The 19,255-nt window shown below is 43.5% G+C and overlaps 1 protein-coding gene across 1 annotated transcript; it reads right to left on the bottom strand.

Annotated features, from left to right (window-relative positions):
- Positions 1–868: 868 nt before the first annotated feature.
- Positions 869–9,569, bottom strand: HRG (histidine rich glycoprotein). Its single transcript, XM_060010148.1, has 4 exons — positions 9,462–9,569; positions 7,987–8,064; positions 2,423–2,524; positions 869–1,309 (listed from the first exon to the last, which is right to left on the bottom strand). The coding sequence occupies exons 1-4, from the start codon at positions 9,567–9,569 to the stop codon at positions 1,244–1,246; spliced, it is 354 nt and encodes a 117-aa protein (XP_059866131.1). The 3' UTR covers positions 869–1,243.
- Between the last annotated feature and the right edge of the window lie 9,686 nt (positions 9,570–19,255).

The following is a 19,255-nucleotide window of genomic DNA, read 5'->3' on the forward strand; positions in this document are numbered from 1 at the left end:
AAGTGATGTAATAGGCAGTGATGGACTTAACTTCTAATCTGTAGTGCTGAGATCTTTCCTCTCCTTTCCAGTTGTCTCCCTCTTCTCATGCCATTTCCACCCCCACTCACATTTTTCCCGATGCTGAGTATGAATATAAGGTTAAAATAACTTGTCATTTTGCATTTATTACTGGTCACATTTTATTTATGTTTCTAATCTAGGACATGATTCATTTTTCCCATCAAGGAAATCAGATTTTACTTATTTTTTTATTATTACTTTTTTAAAAATTTATTTTTGGCTGTGTCAGGTCTTCGTTGCTGCGTGCGGGCTTTCTCTAGTTGAGGCAAGCAGGGGCTTCTCATTGTGGTGGCTTTTCTTGTTGTGGAGCACGGCCTCTAGGCACGTGGGCTTCAGTAGTTGTGGCCTGCGTGCTAAGTAGTTGTGGTACACAGGCTTAGTTGCTCCATGGCATGTGGGATCTTCCCGGACCAGGGATCGAACCCATGTACCCTGCATTGGCAGGTAGATTCTTAACCACTGTGACACCAGGGAAGTTTGGAAATCAGATTTTATTTTAGAACTGTATATGCAAAAAAATTTTGAGATTTGTAGAAACTCATTCTTGAATTCTCCTGGACATGATTCAGAGGCTGATTGGGGGAAGGCCTGAATCTCTGGCTGTAGGGGATTATTGTGGTTTGGCAATGAGAAGCTGGGAAAATTGGCTTCGGGAAGAGGGAGAACTTCACCTTTCTTTAGTGGAGGGAGTCAGTGAACATATTCAATTTGTCTCCAATGGAAGGTCCTTTACCTGGACCTCTTCCTTCTGAGTGCCTAGGTGGTGGGCCATGGCCTCGGCGATGGTGGTCTTGGGGACCTTGGCTACGGGGTGGTGGGGCACAGGGTCCATGGTTGTAGAAATCATGGCCATGGGGATGGTGTCCATGGGGATGGTGACTGTGAGGACAATGTGTGTGTGGATAGCACTCACCTGAACTATGATTATGAGGGGGCCCATGGGTCCCACTGGTGTCAAAATGAGGGTGATGGCATCTTGACCCTGGAGGGGGCAATGGTAGAGGAACTCCTACTCAAAATGGTGGACTGTCTGAGTAATTTTTGTCTTCTAGGGGAGGTGGGCATCTAAAGGTATGTGACTCGTGGGGATTATGGTGATCTCTAGATCCATTGGGCTTAAATGGAGTCCTGCCAGCAGGAGAATGCTCACCAGAGTGGAGGGCATGGCCCAAACGCTGCTTCACACCACTTCACACCAGGAACGATGTATGTTCCTGGTGAAGGACACAGAAGAGTGAATATCATCCTGTAACACAAAAGAAGTTAGATGTTTAATTTAATTTACACCAATGGTTTCCAGACTTTTGGATTTCACAACTAATTTTAAAAATAGGAGACCCAAAAAAATGGTTCCTCGAATTCTTATCTAGCCAACTTGGCATTTAAAATATGAACAAAACTATCATCTACCACCATTATTATTTCACAATAGGAATAATACTTTGATAACACGAGTCAGAAAGTTAATCTCAGAGTAAAGGATACTCCTTTTGATGGAATAAATGTTGTATTATGAAAACTTTCCTTATTATTATTCTTCTCATTTCAACATAATCTGGTGAAATTATATTATAAAATGATACTCATCTATAGATCAACCTTTGGGAAACTAGTGCTTTGTAATTTATATTCTCAAGAGTTGAGGCTTTATGGTACAAACTTCTCCTACTCCTAAAGGGTGAGCACTTACCTCTTTGCACTTGTGGAGCCGTGTTCATGGTGACAAGCCTGCCCCCTCCATTTTGGGGGTGAGGGTTGCTACATGGACATTTGGATTATACTCAGGGTTTTTTTTGTTGTTTTTTGTGTGTTTATTTTTGCTGATGTAAAAAATACTGTGAAGAATATCTTGGTATAGAACAAAACTTTCTGGGACATATGTAAAATATTGTTTTGAATCTTATTTCATATACCTTTATATAGTAAATTTTGGGCTAATTCATTCTTCTTAGGTTCTATGCCTAATAATAAAAGCTAGGAATTATTAAGTGTCAGCAGTGGAATCCTGACTACAAGGACCACTTTCAAATTCATTAGAGGTTGATTGAATTGATCATGATTTTACTTTTCTGGCAAATCTTACCCTCAATTCTTGGGGAAAAATTCATACTTTTTGTGTCATATCAACAATTGTACTTTCCCAGGGGCCTATTTTCTCTGTATTTCTCCTCCCCCCCATCTCTCATCCATCATCTCTCTCTCCCTCTCTCTCCCTATTCTCTCTCTCTCTGTCTCTGTCTCTCTCTCTCTCACACACACACAATACACACCAACAGCCATAAGAACAAAATACACGATATGTGTGAAAATATCACTTAGTTTGGCACTGCTCATGACAAAGGCTACTTAAGCAACCCACCTTAAGATTGAAAACTTCACAGTTTATGACAATGTCTTTTGGGGTTTCCAAATCAGAGTCTTCTACATCATAGGACAAATCTGCTCTGCAGAATCCAAAGATCTATAAAGAAGAGATAAACCTGTTAGTGTCTGTGTATGTGTATTTGAGTGTGTGTGTGCAGGTGGTAGGAAGGTGCCCAGCTCTTGTTGTGAACTTCCAGACATTTGGGAAAGGAAAACAGGCTTTCGAAAAATCAGGGTAATATTATCAAATATCTCCATCAGCTATTTAACCATTTTTCCTAGTCAACACTTCAGGGAAAGTGTACGTTCTGAAGGGTTTCATTCCAAGTTGCAGTGGTTCCCTTCCATGAGTGGTCCCCCGCGCTGGGCTTCCCCATGGGCTGTAGGAGGAACACTGCATCATTGATACCTTGCCTTTAGCCCAATCTTCTGCATGAAGACCTGAGTTGCCTGTGTCTAGAGAGAGTGAAGAGTGGTGCAGAAGAGGGATTTGCACAACCTAAACCGGGCCCTTGGAAGAAAATGTTGGGAAGAAGGGAGCCAGTATAAAAGTGGGTTTGCACAGACCCTGTCAAAGTGACTGTCTGCTGGCCCTACCCTAGGTACCGAGGCTACAACTGGTTGGCACTGCTATGCCCCAGAGGCCCCAATACCCAGCTGTCAACGTTAGACTAGGACAAGAAGAAAACTCTTTTTTTAGAAGAGACTGTTAAGCATTGAGGATCTGAGTACAGTTTTGGAGTCAAACAGACCTAAACACACCTATGTTAATCTTGGCTTTGCCACTTACTGGTTGTGAGTTTAAGCAAGTTACATAAAATTTCTGGATTTGTCTTTGTAAAGTGAGTACCATGTAACTAACTACACGTTGTGGGAAGGCTTAATTAAATGAGATAATATGCTGGAAAACACTTAGCACTGAGCTCCTCTTCTCCAGCTGCCATGTTTCTCTACTGGGTTTGCATTACCTACACCAAGATAGGGGTTTGTTGGGGATGGAAATGGAGGAGGTGGGGTGTCTTTCCTGGTAGCTATTAAGCAGGAGTCTAGAACTGCTTGAGGTTGAAAAGTTGAACAGTGAGAGAAGGAACGAATGAATGCCTCCTTTCTTTCCGTCCTGGAGAATGTGTTATTAAACCTCAGAAAATTCCTGGACTTGAAATCAAAAGGCCACCATTAACATCCTGTGTCCTAACACTTTCTAGCTAAGTGCCCTTAGGCAAGTGTTTAAACTTCTAGACCATCTTTTTCCAGGGAAATGGAGGCAAACACTTGCTTCTCCTCAGAGGGCTTGTCACAGGGCTCCAATGAGGCAATAACATGGGTGCTTCGTAAACTGTAAGTCACCATACAAATGCTGAGTGTTATTAAGGAGATCTTCCTGCAGGTACCTGAGTATCAAAGTATAAGTGACTAGGGGAGCAATCCCATCGATTGAGCAACTGGAGGACTGGATTCTAACCTCAGCTCAGTTGTGAACATCAGGCAGGGAGGGAGATGCAAGAGGGAAGAGATATGGGAACATATGTATAACGGATTCACTTTGTTATAAAGCAGAAACTAACACACCTCCCTCTGTTGAGCCTCAGTTACCTCCTCGTTTGTCAAATGGGGTCACTGAGTGGAGTAAACGAGGTGAAGTGAGTGAAAGCACCCTTGGGTGTCAGTTCTTAATACAAGCAAGTTATTAGTTTTAGCTAAGTCTTTAATCCTAATGGGTAAAGAACCTGGTGTTGAGGTATATAGCATATATAATTCTATAATATACATGATACTCTCATGATTCACTTAACTTCTCTGTGCCTCAGTTTCCCCATCTGTAAATCGGGAATAAAAATAGTACCTACTTCATAGGGTGGTGGTGGGTTAATAAGGTCACATATGTAAAGCACTTAGAAAGTTGCCTGGCCCATAGTAAGTGGTCTCTAAATGTTACCTAGTATTTCACAGAGGCTGATTATACTCACATGAGAGTGCCTGGGAAAGTGGTGACTGGAGCAGTTCCTCACAGAGAAGTCCAGGTAGTAATTGGTTCTTTCCCCTCCTCTCTAGAACAAGTTGAATCCAAGCAGTTTCGGGACGTAAAAAGTAAAAAAGGCAGTGGATACCTACGATCCAATATTCAATATAGCACTATGAGGATTCAAAAGCCCCAATATGTGCCATTTTTCTGATGGTCTCTGCCTTTAAAATATTTATCACATAAGTGATAAGGTGAATACTATTTCATTGAAACGTTCAACTAACACAGACGTAATCGAGCACAGTGTGAAAAATCACCCTTCCTGCACCCCAGCCTCCCTTTCTCAGAGGTACCATTATCATCCACTTGATGAGTTTTTCCTTCAAGCCTTTTCCTAAATATGTTGCACATATACGCATATATCTAATTATTTAACATAAATAGGATCATATTCTAAGTATTGTTCTGTAACCTGTTTTTTCCATTAGCAATGTATCTTGAGACACTTTCCAGGGCATATCCATCCAAACCGTTGTTTTTAGTAATTACGTTGTATTCATTCCATTGCTTGGATGCACCGTAATCTATTTAACTTCACATTTTCAAAATGCACAACAGACATCAACTAGCTGCTCGACAAGACCCCTCTGGGTGGGAAGCACTTAGGTCCCTGGACTGGGAGGAAGAACTGCCCCACTCGAGCCACACCACTGGGTGTGGTGAGATAGGCACTCTGAGCCTCGGTCTTCCATTGTAATAGAAGGAGGTTAGGACCTGATGATTTTAATGACTCGCATCATCTTATTATGCTCTTTCTTCTGTCTTTCCCTCTCCCTTGTTTGGGTTTTCCCTTTTCTCTGTTAGATATTCAGATACACACACCCCAACTCCAAAGTCTAAAGAACTGAAGGAGGGCAGTTCTATGGTATCTGCTGCCTCTCTGCTGAGGCTGCAACAGAAGTCTCAAGGTAAAAGGCAGCTGGCCGAGTGAGGCCAGCGGAGAGGAACAGTGCTGCTGAGTTTGCACCTGCCAGGGTGGAGCCTGGGCCCTCAAACTCTAGCTAAACGTTAGTGGTGATTCACAACTCTTGCAACCCTCTTCACTTTGTCCACTCTGAAAGAAGCAAAGTCATCATTCTCCTTTTTGTACTTCTCCAGGGCTTTGTCAGCTTGTTTTCTGTAGAGCTCTGTATCCGCAAAGACATTTGAGAGTACTGGGCTGTCTTTAGTATTGACCAGTGCCGAAGAGACTAGAGAAAGCAGTTGGCAGCTTTGTGGTTACTGGGTTACAATGTCAATGCTAGGACTTAACACATATAAGCATGGCAGCAAGAATAACAATAGCTTCCAATTTATAGATGGACCAATTGAGGGTTGGGGAGGCTAAGTAACTTGTCTAAGATCAGATCAGCCAATCAGCAGCCACGTCTCTTAAACCCAGATCCTTCCGATGCTCAAGTCTCTGTTGTGACCCTTATTCACGATGCCCCCACCCCCATCACTCATAAAATGCTAATATATATATTTTGCGGTATGCGGGTCTCTCACTGTTGTGGCCTCTCCCGTTGCGGAGCACAGGCTCCGGACGCACAGGCTGAGCGGCCATGGCTCTCGGGCCCAGCCGCTCCGCGGCATGTGGGATCTTCCCGGCTCAGGGCACGAACCCGTGTCCCCTGCATAGGCAGGCGGACTCTCAACTACTGCGCCACCAGGGAAGACCTAGAACGCTAATATTTTAATGACCTCTTCCTGTCTCTGCCAACGAGAGAGAGAGAAAGAGAGAGAGAGAGAGAGACAGAGAGAGACAGAGACAGAGACAGAGACAGACAGAGAGAGACAGAGACAGAGAGAGAGAGAGAGAGAGAGAGAGAGAGAGAGAGAGAGAGAGAGACGCATCGTTAACAGAGAGAGGAGAAGGTACAGCTCAATCTTTCTTTAAGGCAACCTCCTGAGGGAGTTGCTTGACTGTTGAATTTTTATATGTTGAAACATGTTAAGATTAATTATTTTAAAAGAAGTCCTGTGATAATTCTTTTTGAAAAAGTGAATTAAAAGAACATGGAATTTAGAGTCAACACCGGTGGTAAAGGGTCCTGACTTTGCCACACTTTGGCTGTGTTCCCTGGGCCAGGTCATTGAATCTCTTTGAGGCTCAGTTATTTTATCTCTAAAATAGAAAGGATCATAATCTTTACTTCATAGTCTTGTTGTGAGATTAAAGGAGATAATATATCCTTTGTATGACTGCTTTGTGAACATACATAACTTTCAGATGTTGATGGCAATACTCGAGTGCTAAGTACTTTGCAAAGTGTACTACACAGACAATTTTATTTAATTCTGAGAAGGAACCAAAGGGATAATATTATTGTTATCCTCATTTTACAAAGGAGGAAAGCTTGAAGAGGTTAAGTAACTTGCCCTCAAGACCACACAACTGGTAAGTGATAAGGCTGGGATTTAAACTCAAACAAATCTGACCCCAGAGCTTATGTTCTCTACGATGATTCCACACAGCCTCTTGTAAATTTCTATTTTTATATGTTGAATTTATTTAAAAGAAGGTGTGCCAGTAATAGGAAAACCCCTCTCTCTTCTCTTCTCAGGAGAACAAGTAATAATACGTCCACAAGGGCAGGAACCATTTCTGATATGTACATAATAGTCTTATATGATGATACCACTGTAAGACTGAATTTTGTATTAATTAGAATTAATTAGCATTTTAACAGATGATCATAGCAGAACTTGTGGTGCAGTTAAAGTCATTCACTCTAAGATTCTGAGACCCATCCGAAAGTGTTATAGCTATTACCTTACGTTGTCCAATCACCTGCAAGAAAGAGGGGTTTATATTATTGCCTACTGCTTTCCTCAGGTTGACACGAGGGAACAAAAAAGTGAGGCAACATACTCCTACTAACCATTTGAAATTTGTCTGTGCTTTCTCTCACCAAACCCTCTCTCAAAAACCTGTATTTTCTTAGCATATTTCTGTGATCTGGATGCTATAAGCATCCAAAACCCTCATGAGAACCACGGAGAAACTGTTGAAACAGATCATGGCCATACCCCAAATATTTGCAAGGGAAAAAAATGCTAAAGCCCCTGGGCATGTAAACATCTTATTTTCTGGAGTTGAAATCTTATATCTGTGCTCTTTCATCTTTGTGTCCTCCTCCTGTGGCAGGGAGCCTGGGCTCTGAGTACCCGCGTGCAACGTGCAGAACAAGACCCTATTCCTCATGGCGACTGCAACTAATCCCTTTGGCCATTTCTGTTAGTGGGACCAGTATTCATAGGACACGGTTACAAGTTCATAGGTTCTTAGACGTTAGGTGATTTGCTCAAGGCCTTACAGCTGGTCATGCTATCACATGGGACCACAAGCCCCACTGACTTTTCTTGAACTGGGTTCCAGGGTGTAGCTCTCAAGAAAATATTACTCAAGGTCAACACAGTCTTCATGAGCCAAGAGGCAGAAGCTGCTCTTACTCTTTTACAGTGTTAGCCCAGGTATGCAGCCACCCTGGGCAAGCACAATAGACAGAAGTCAAGAACGCTAAGAGGAGAGGAATGGAACCGTGTTTACTTACGATTTCAGATGGACGAATAGAAACAGCTTGGCTCACCGTCAGCCCAGTGTTTCCTGGATAGGACTGAACAGTCAGATTCTTTCACATCCAAGACTAAATACTAGACAGCTGTGGATCCCTGGGGAATACCAAGAAAGCAGTGGGTGGGTAGCATGTGGGAGCCCAGAGTTTTCTTCAAAAAAACCCCAATCTTTTTATTTCCTAAATAGAATTCCTGCTCCTCTCCAAGTCATTGCAGATGTCCTACCTTTGCGTCATTTGATCTATTTATTTAATAAAACGCTTCAGAGAGTTACTTCTGAATGCTCTTTTTAACTGGTCACAATGTTGCTTCTGCCCTTGAACTTTCAAAAGCAATCACTAAAAAGCAGTGTTGGTTTGGATGGAGGTGTTGAAGGTACAAGCCTAGAATATAAGTGCTGACAGTCACATCACGGCCTCCAATCTGTATAGGCAGTCGCGTCCTCTCATCCAGCTCTATTCCTGAACTTGGATTTCTTGTCTTTTTTTGAAAATATAGATTGACTTTTTTCCCTTTTGGCTGCACTGCGTGGCTTGCAGGATCCTAGTTCCCTGACCAGGGAATCAAACCTGTGCCCCCTGCAGTGGAAGCACAGAGTCTTAACCACTGGACCGCCAGGGAAGTCTCAGATTTCTTGTCTTGATTTCAACTTGCCCAAAGCTAAATTCAGTCTCTTCTCTTACAAACCAGCTCCCTCTCTCAACTTCTTTTGTCTGGTCACTGGCACCATTAATCATTTATTGCCTTAGTCTTTGTCTTAAAGAATGTCCTGTCCTCAAGGCTTGAATGGTCTTTCTTTGAAACATCTCACGTCTTTTCTTTACTCTCATTGCCCTAATTCCCACTGCCTGGGGCTGCTCCTCATGTCGTCATTCCTGAACCAGCTCCTAGTTGTGTCCCTGCTCCCGCCCCTATCTTCCCAGGTACAGGGAGATCCGCCCCCCCACCCCCACCCCTTCCCCACTGCCACTCAGAGGTCGCACTGTGCTGATTCATCCTGTGTCCTATGATTCATCCTGTGTCCTACACATGTGGCAGAGAGCCTGGAAGGGGGCGACTGGTCATCAGATTGCTAGTGGAATCCTAAATCCCTCCACTCTCGTTCTCTGTAACCTTTAGGGCCTTGGTTTCTAACACTGTAACAAGTATAAATATCTCTGCTTGTCCTCTTTGGTGCCCCATGGTCTCGCCTCCCTGATTTCAGTGGTTCCACCAAAGGGTAGGTTATTTCTGGGGTGGTGCTGGAGAAGCAGGACTGCCTCCGTAATCTCTATCAAGCCCTCAAATGCACTCCGAATAAACATATAACCTAAATGAAAACAGTAGGCTTGCTTTCTTCAAGCCTACGGTCTCTCTTCCAAGGTGATGACTGCTCCAAAGCCCACAGAGAACTGCTGGAACCCCTCTGCTTTTGCTCCGCTTCTCCCTAACACCTTCCTTCCTGATTCCCTACCCACATAGAGGTGGTATGGCTGGCATTCTCCTGGAAGGCCATTACACAAGCCACCGTCCTATTCAAATCCTCCTCACCCTTCAGGACGCAAAGGAAGCCTTCTCCCATCCCATCGAAATAGTCCTTTTATGAGATCACTCCTGCATCTATACCACTCACTTGGTCACTTGAATATACCCCATCTTATGCAGTTCACATATGTGTGCATGTGAGCTGATTATTATTTCTTTGAGAGCAAGTCCCACAGTTTATTCTAATCTTTCTCTTACAGTACTGAGCCTTTGACTGGGCTCTGCATAAGTGTTTACAAGTACTTACAGGCTGTTTCATAGTTAAGGACATACTAGTAACAAACATTCATCTGAAGGAAAAAAGAACAGTCACAGCAGCCCACAGATGAAACAGAAAACCCTGCCCAAAGCCAATCCACTGTGCAAAGCAGCAGGCTTAGGGGCTAGAGTCTCAGTTGCCCCTGGTACATCATCTCCCCACTCAGCTCTGCTATGGGCAGCGCCACAGCATTTTGTCCAAGTGGACATCAGCGACCCACAGCAACTGGAAAAGGTAGCCATCCCACCGTCCTTTATTGATCAGGTCTAGAGCTTTCCCAGCCACGGGCTCAGCAGCATCACAGCCTGTGGGACTCACAGCACAGGAATGCTGCAGTGGGATCAAAAGGATGAAAAACAGTGCTGCAGTGAGTAACTTCATTTTGTTAAAATGTGAAAACCATTCTTTGCTCTGGGATACCACAGCAGAGAAGTTTATACAGATTTTCTAAAACATACACACATACACACACCATTGATTCAACAAAGTCTTTATCCGTTTTTGTTATGTAACTGGGTATGTTCACCTTGACCCCTGGTTCACATATCAGTCAACACACTGTAAATGATTAGTGGGTCCTGGGGACAGAAAGTTGAAACATGTCACCAGTGAGTGGGTGAAACTGTGATCTGCACAAATCTGGTTATTACTAGTAGGTAGCAGATCCAAAGTGTGTTTTTGGCCGTAAGCACTGCCTGCATTGGTATAGGAGGTGGAGTCAGAAATAATTTTCCTCCATCTGCCAGCCAGAAATCTCCACCATCAGTCCCTTCTTTGGATTGGGGCACTGAAAGTCCTCAGTAGAATGTAGCTGCATTATTGAAGGGAGGAGACATGTTAAATGGTTAACACCATAAAAGGAAGACAGTTCAGGTAGAGGAGAAGGATTAAGAGGCTGTCGCTTTGAAGTCAGATCTGAATTTCAACCCTGGGCCTGTTACTCTCTTACTGTGTGATGCTGGGTAAGCTATAAAACTTCTCTGATCCTTAGTTTCCTCGTTTATAAAATAGGGTTTAAAAATCTCTCGGCAGGCTTGTGTGATGATTAAATAAGAAAACATGCGTAAAAAGTCACCAATACAATTCTTAGCACAGATCCAGGTGCTGAATACATAATGCTATTTTATTACTATAATTAGTGTGACTGGGAAGAAGTTGGGGGCACACTCATGTCATTCCAGTTCTTTGTGACCCTTAAAGTATGCTAAAGAGAATTAGTTCATGTGGAAGAGGATGGTGGTGAGGGTAGAAGTCAAGCCATTCTATGCCCATTCCAGAGAAGGGGTTAGAGGGACTAGACCATTGGGGGAGGGGCTCAGCACTGGAGGACAGGGCTGGGATTAAGCTGCTTCCCCCCACCCTCACTCCTCCTAAAAAGTCAGTATTGGCTTCCCTGGTGGCGCAGTGGTTGAGAATCTGCCTGCCAAAGCAGGGGACACGGGTTCGAGCCCTGGTCTGGGAGGATCCCACATGCCGCGGAGTAACTAGGCTCGTGAGCCACAACTACTGAGCCTGCGCGTCTGGACCCTGTGCTCCACAAAAAGAGAGGCCGCGATAGTAAGAGGTACGCGCACCGCGATGAAGAGTGGCCCCCACTTTCCGCAACTAGAGAAAGCCCTTGCACAGAAACGAAGACCCGACACAGCCAAAAATAAATATAAAAATAAATAAATGAATAAAATAGTTATCTATTAAAGAAAAATAAGTCAATATACCTGCAGGGATCCCTCATGCCAGCAGAGACCAGCGGCGTCAGAAAGGACCAGAGAGGGCTTCCCTGGTGGCGCAGTGGTTGAGAGTCTGCCTGTCGATGCAGGGGACACGGGTTCGTGCCCCGGTCCGGGAAGATCCCACATGCCGCGGAGCGGCTGGGCCCGTGAGCCATGGCCGCTGAGCCTGCGCATCCGGAGCCTGTGCTCTGCAACGGGAGAGGCCACAGCAGTAAGGGGCCCGCGTACCGCAAAAAAAAGAAAAAAAAAAAAAAGGACCAGAGGGAGTCAGCCCAGCTTGCTTCCCCACTACCAGGGACTTAAACGGCATCTGCCTTCCTCCCCACTCTCTTCTCTGCGGTGAGTCACCCGAGATGCTTTTCAGAATCCTTACTTCCAGGCCTCCCTCAGAGCAATTAAATCAGGATCTCTGGAGATGGGTCCAGGTGTTGGGAGTTCTTCCAATGTGCAGCCAAGGCTGGGAACTGGTGAAGCTCTAGACAGAACCTGCATGGAGGGAAAGAGTTTGAAGAGAGAAGCAATGGGGACGGGGGTATGGAAAGCAGACCTCACTTCCCAGAGTCACAGGTTGGTTTAGCAAGTGTTAAAAGGGGAAGAAACCCATTTCGGATTATATTTGAGATTGAACTTTTAATATTAGTAACACTAGCTTTTAAATATCCAAACAGGACAGCTTCAGTGTAGTTTAGAACGACAGGATTAGTATGGAATCTGGCCAAGATGTTACTAAGCGGCTCCAACCCAGGGTTGGAGGTGGAGAAAGCCATTAATTAGAACAAAACCGTTTTATGTTTCAATAAGTTGAGCTCCTTAATGAGGCTTTTCTATTATTGCTACACTGGTCACACCCAATATGGAGCGCCCTGGGTGAGCTAAATGCTGGTGGAGGGAAAGAGATGGGAACGCTGAGCGGATGGGAAAGGGCACCGAGGGTGAGAATCAGCTTTTCCTACATACTCTTGTGCTGAGACCTAGGGGTAGTCACTAGAGCCATGAATTCCCTTCTGCTCACTTTATTGAACCTGAAAGACACATACAGTGCTAGTGATGCGTTGTGTTTCTTGCTAGACCCTGATTGAAATAGGGCCATAGCCACCACATAATACCCCTACTTAGTCATTTTTCCTTCTTAAAGGAGGCAGGTAAGAGTAATAGAGTGTGAATATTGTCTATTGCTCTTAAACAAATTATGCCAAGCCCTATGTGCCTCTTCTGAGAAACAGCTGCCAGGAGAGAGGACAAGAGTTACATCTGTACATTCCCTGTTGTATGAGTTTGCTAGGGCTTCCAGAACACAGTACCACAAACTGTGTGGCTTAAACAACAAGTTAATCTCTCACAATTCTAGAGGCTAGAAGTCCAAGATCAAGGTGTCAGAGGAGTGGTTTCTACTGAGGCATCTCTCCTTGGCTGGTAGATGGCCATCATCTCTCTCTGTCCCCACGCGGTCTTCCCTCTATACTCATCTGTATCCTAATCTCCTCTTCTTATAAGGACACCTGTCATAGTGAATTAGGACCCACCCTAATGACTTCATTTTAATCTAATTAGCTCTTTAAAGACCCTATCTCCAAATACAGTCACATTCTGAGGTACTGGGGGTTAGGACTTCAGTATATGAATTTTGAGGGACACAATGCAGCCCACAACACCTGTCCAACTTCAAAAGATATGTGTATATGTAAATGTCTGCAGACATATATGTGCATGTGTCTATATAGTATACATATACACACATATAATATTATATTTTTATATTACGTAATTTTTTCAGTGAAAAAATTGGGAATAAATATAATCTGGGCCCTTAACTTCTCCTCTGGGAAACAACTTTTAAAGGAATCAGAAAGTTCCCCAACTTGGACCATGTTTGGTTCTCTCCAGGATTAACCACAGGCCACAGGTAAATGTCACTTTCACCTACCCCATTGCTAAGTGAGTCTATCAACTCACTTGGGACTTGGAGAGTATTCAGACAGGTTAAAAAAAAAAAATTCCACCTTCAGGCTGAAGGTTGTGCAGACAATATCTGACCGATACTTGGTGTTGAAATAATTATGGAATAAGGGGAGAGTGAAACTCTGATGAATCCCAGTCTCTTGATATCCCTCAATTTTCATCTTATTTGATCAAAAGAATCACAGTATGCTTTTGCCCAGTGTAAATAATTAACAGAAACCTCAATTACATAGAAGTTGGGAGACCAGAAGGGGGAGCAGTCACGCTCTGTGACAGTAGCAGAGCTCAATAGGAAGAAGAGAGACTTCTTTCGTGGCAACAGCTCAGCCAATGGAAAGCCATGGGCTCTGTTTACTACAGCCCTCCCAACTTCCTTTTCCTCTTTATAAGAGTTTTCCTTCCCTTGTTGTTTGGGGACTTCGCTGTGGCTCACCATAGTTGCAGGCCCCAAATTGCAATTCTCTGCTGATCCCAAATAAACCCATCTCTGCGGTAGAAATATCTGGCAATCTATTTGTTTCGGGTCAACATTTTGGTGGCCTGTACAGGGACCAGAGAAGACACCCAACAGCTCCAGGGTTGGTGAGCAAACAGGTGTGGTATCCACAGTTGAGCCCATTGCTCCTCATTGCTTTTCCAACCCCGGAGTTGGAAGGTGTAGCTTTCTCCTGGATCCGAGCTCGCACCCTCTTTGCTTTTGAAGCTCCAGGCTTTATTCAGTATCTATTCGAAGGTTTCCTCTTTCTCCTTAAGGCCTTGTTCTGTATGTGAAATTGGCACTTCTGTCTGATTTGAGATCAGACTGTTTCACTGAAACTGGCTAACCTTCAGCCTACTCCTTTTGGAACAAAGGCTGCTTCTCCTGAAGCTGGATACCCTTTGACTCATTCCTTCGGGAACAGGGGAATTTTTTTCTGAATCAGTGCCGAGTTTTTCAGCCTTTTGCCTTTTCCTTTGGAATGGCTGTCTTCTGGAGACTGGCTTTAAAAAGCCTTTGGTCTAGATCCTTCAGGACAAAGCTATCTCCTTAAGACTGGCTAGGATTGGCTTGCAAGCTATTTGAATTGAGCCATTTGTTCTGTAAGCTATTTGAGCTGTTTGAAAATTGTTCTTTACCCTAGAGAAAAACCTCTAAGAAATGGGCTCCCAGTTATCTAAGTATTTTGAGGGTGCCCTCACTACAGGGATTCCAGATGATTTTATGTCTAAACACCAGGGTCCTTCCTCATGTTCATTTCTAACTAAATAAACGGACTTGAACAAACTCAATTTAGAGTACCAATGGCCATTGTGGGGAACTTTTGAAATTCACAAAATTTAATTTCCTTAAAACTGAACTGGTCTTCCCTGGTGGCACAGTGGTTAAGAATCCACCTGCCAATGCTGGGAACATGGGTTCGAGCCCTGGTCCGGGAAGATCCCACATGCCGCGGAGCAACTAAGCCCGTGCACCACAACTACTGATCCCGCGTGCCACAGCTGCTGAAGCCCACAAGCCTAGAGCCCGTGCTCCGCATGAAGAGAAGCCACAACAATGAGAAGCCCTCATATCGCAACAAAGAGTAGCCCCCACTTGCCTCAACTAGAGAAAGCCCGTGCACAGCAACAAAGACGCAACGCAGCCAAAACCAAAAACCAAAAAAATCCAAACTGGACTACAATAGGTCAAAAATTTCCAGAACTGAGTGGAATGCTTATTTCAGTTGGTATTTTGAGGCTTCCCAACTATTATCAGGAGTCTGAAATTACCTCTGCAAAAGATTAACTGAGGCAGACAAATGATTGAAGAAAGATAAAATGGCTCCTGAAGCCTGAGGCTCTTCTTCCTTGGCTTCTTTGTCTCAGGCTCTGCCTTTGGCACCATCTTCTTCTTTCTTTTCTAGGATGCCTATGCCTCCACTATACCTTCAAATCCCTCACAATAATTCTTCCACCAAACTTTCCCTTTTCTCTGAAACTCTCCCCACTCCCTTTTCCTCTGCACTTGTCAGATCCTGTCTTTTTAAAATTAAGACTTCTGAGGATCCAGAGGCTAAGGCCTTAATTTCTTACACTACCTGGGCTAAAGCTGAAAGGCAAGCCATAGTCAAAGACCTTCCCGAAGAAACTGAAGATCTCAATGATCCGCTGAGGAATTTAATATAGTCATTCAAACTTATCAACCTGGTTTCTGTGACTTTTCTCAGCTAGTTCATATGCTCATTGGTGAAGGCCAGGCCCAGCACTGGATGAAAACCGCTAATTAGGAAAGTCCTGAAAGGTCTCTAGAGTTACAGCTGGGAATCCAGCCTACTAACTTACTATGCGATCAAGCTCAGGCAATTGCTAGGCAACTTTATGAAGCAATTCCTAGGGCTTTTCCAAAGCCTGTTGATGGGAACAAAATTCAGGCTTGCACACAAAACTCTGATGAACCTGTTCATGAATATTACAGTAGGCTTCAGATTCTGGTCTTCCTTCAGATGTAGATTCCACCCGGGTAGCCTTTAACTCTATGTTGATTAATGGGCTGAACCAGGACCTTTCCCTTCTAGTAAAAAGGACCAGGATAGAAGGGAAACTATGTCCACTCCAGATTTAGAGAATCTGGCAAACCAGCTCTCTCGTACTCTAGATGAGTCACCTCCAGGGAAGACAGCCAAAATCTTAATCTTCCCACATGTAAGGGTATATCCATTCGGGGCACATAGAATCCCAGACAGGTTACAAAAGTTCAAAGACTGGTTAATAGGTAAGAAAGCAAGAATAGATGCCTTGGAGTACTAAAACAGTTCAAATAGTGGGGATCTCCAATGAACATCAAGAGGTTCCTGTCTCTGAACTCATTGCCTTTTGTTTAGGCCTTTTGAGAGATACCCACACTTTTCTCCTTAGTCCCTCTGCTGTTATTCATCTATTAGGCTGACACTTCTTAGAGAAGTAGCATGCCTGAATGTCTTTGTCCAAAAAAGGGGAAATAATTCTAGAAAATGGACAGTCGTTATCAAAGTTATCCAGCAGGTGAATTAAATGATCCTTTGACATCTTTTTTTTTGTTCCATCTCTGATAATAGTAGAGCAGATTCTGGAAACACTGATCATTTGTCCCTATTGAATCAGCTACCATTTTCCTTATAGGCACAATCCACAGTGTACTTCCCATCAAGATTCAAATAGATCCCTCAAGACCTCTTCCCAGAATTAATACCCTATTTGTAAAGAAGCCCTTCGAGGCATAAAGCCCATAATAGAAGATTACAAGGCTCATGGTTTCATTGTCCCTTGTATTAGCTCCTGTCATACTCCCATTTTACCGGTGGGAAAAACCGAAGGACCAAGCGTGGAGATTTGTCCAGGACCTCCGAGCAATAAACAGCATTGTTATCCCTCATACCTTACTAACATCCATTCCCACCGGAAGTAAACTTTTTACTATAATAGATTTACGCAGTTCATTCTTTAGAATTCCAGTTGACAAAGCTGGCCAATACCTTTTTGTCTTTACTTGGGAAGAAAAACAGTTCACCTGGACAATAATGCCTCAGGGTTATACTGAGAGTCCTTGTTTCTTACAAATCCTGAAGGCTTATCTGGATGATGTAAAGTTCCCCAGGGGTTCTACTTTGTTGCAACAGGTGGATGATTTGCTTCTTTGCTCTCCTTCTCAAGCCTCCTCACAGGAAGACATCATCCACTTGCTAAAGCTTTTAGCCTTAAAGGGACATAAGGTTGCCAAAGAAACATTGCAGCTTGTCCAAACCCAGGTTTGATATTTAGAGCATCTGATATCAGAACAAGGACTACACCTAGATCCAGATAAGATTTCTTAGTGTCCTAAGTCCCCTTAGACCTAAAACTAAGTGCCAACTGCAAGGTTTTCTTGGGCTAGTTGGTTATTACTGAAATTGGATCCCAAATTTCTCTCTTAAGGCCAAACCTCTATGATTTGCTCAACAATAACCCAGTTCAGTTTTATGGGAAGAACTGGATGACACAGCCTTCAAGGCCTTAAAGAAGAGTTTGATGAACTCTCAGCTGACTTTGGCCGTCCCAATTATCAGATTCCCTTTTTCCTTTCTATATACGAAGAGGAAGGGAATGCCTTGGGGTACTCACCAAAAAGACAGGGGCCATGATAAACTCGCAGGGTATTATAGCCAGCAGCTTGATTCTGTGGCACAGGGATACCCCCTTGCCTTAGAGCTATTACGGCTACTGCCTTTTTGGTTAACACTACTGAGAAAATCATTGTGGGATCCCCTTTAACCATTTTTGTACCTCATGCAGCAGAAGCCTCCTGAACTCTCATCACACTCAACATTTCTCAGCCAGTCGCCTCACCTCTTATGAGGTCCTCTTGTTAACTGTTGCTTACACAACTCTTTTACATTGTAATAACCTTAACCTGGCTACTCTTCTCTCCTGTCACTGATGAAGTCCCTCGCAACTGCTTAACGCTGACCAACCACCTGACCCCTCTCACGATCTGTAGGAAATTCCATTGGGTAACGCTAATTTCTCATGGTTCAACAATGGGTTGGTTGTATTTAAAGGCGACAATGGTGGATATTGTGCTGGGTATACCATTACAACTCCTTTTGATGGTATTGAGGCAGCATCTTTACCTATGGCTACTTTGGCCCAATAGGCTGAATTATACGCTCTTACAGAGGCTTGTCCTTTAGCCAAGGACAAAACTCCCATACTGATAGTAGATATGCTTTCAGAGTAGCTCATGATTTTAGAGAGTTGTGGGGAAAATGTGGCTTCCTTACTTCCATGGAAATAAAATTTAAGAATGGTCCCTACATTTGGGAATTATTAAATGAAATACTTTAACCTGCTGCTTTAGCTATTATTAAGATCCCGGGGCATTCTAAACTGGACTCTCTGGAAAGTAAGGGAAATTTACCTTGCTGACATTTCTGCAAGCAATGCTGCCCTTAAAGGGACCAACAGTAGCCAAACCTCTGTCATGGTCCAAAGGGATATTTCCCCAAACGATAATTTAGAAAAACTGGCTAGAGAGGCCCTAAAACTGGGCTCAGAAAAACAAGATTTTCAGCAATTGTTGATTTTATAAAAAGAGAAATCTCGAGATATGGGAACATATGTATATGTATAACTGATTCACTTTGTTATAAAGCAGAAACTAATACACCATTGTAAAGCAATTACACTCTGTTAAAAAAAAAAAAAAGAGCTCTGATTTGGACCAAATAACAACACAGTCCTACCAGAGATTCTAAAATTCTTACTCCTTACCACTGTATGTGCATTAAACCATTGCTCTCCTGACAAAATGAGAGCCTTCATGAACCAATATTGGTGGGAAAACAATAAGGTCGAAAAAAGTGCCTACCTCACTTGTCCCACTTGCCAAAGTGCAACCCAGGGAAGCCTGTTTGTATCGTTCCCAGACATTTTAAACTGCCAGATGGACAGTTCAAGGCCTGGCAAATGGATTTGATGCAACTTCTCCATCTAATGGATATAAATATATTTCAGTCATGGTCTGTATGTTTTCACACCAAACTGAAGCCTTCCTTTGCAGACAGACTACTGCCTCTTCTGTAGCTAAAGTCCTCCTGGAAAAGATTCTCCCTGTCTGGGGAACTCCTCTCAAACTTCATAATGATCAAGGAACACATTTTATTTGCCAGGTATTTCGACAAACATGTGCTGTTTGGTCGCTTTTACAACACTTTCATTGGGCTCACCACCCTCAATCCTCTGGTTTGACAACATCATGAAGACTCAATGGGAAAAATCTGTAGAGGTCCTCCAACTACCCTG

The sequence above is a fragment of the Delphinus delphis genome, chromosome 4, assembly GCF_949987515.2.
Source record: "Delphinus delphis chromosome 4, mDelDel1.2, whole genome shotgun sequence".
Classification (NCBI taxonomy): Eukaryota; Metazoa; Chordata; class Mammalia; order Artiodactyla; family Delphinidae; genus Delphinus; species Delphinus delphis.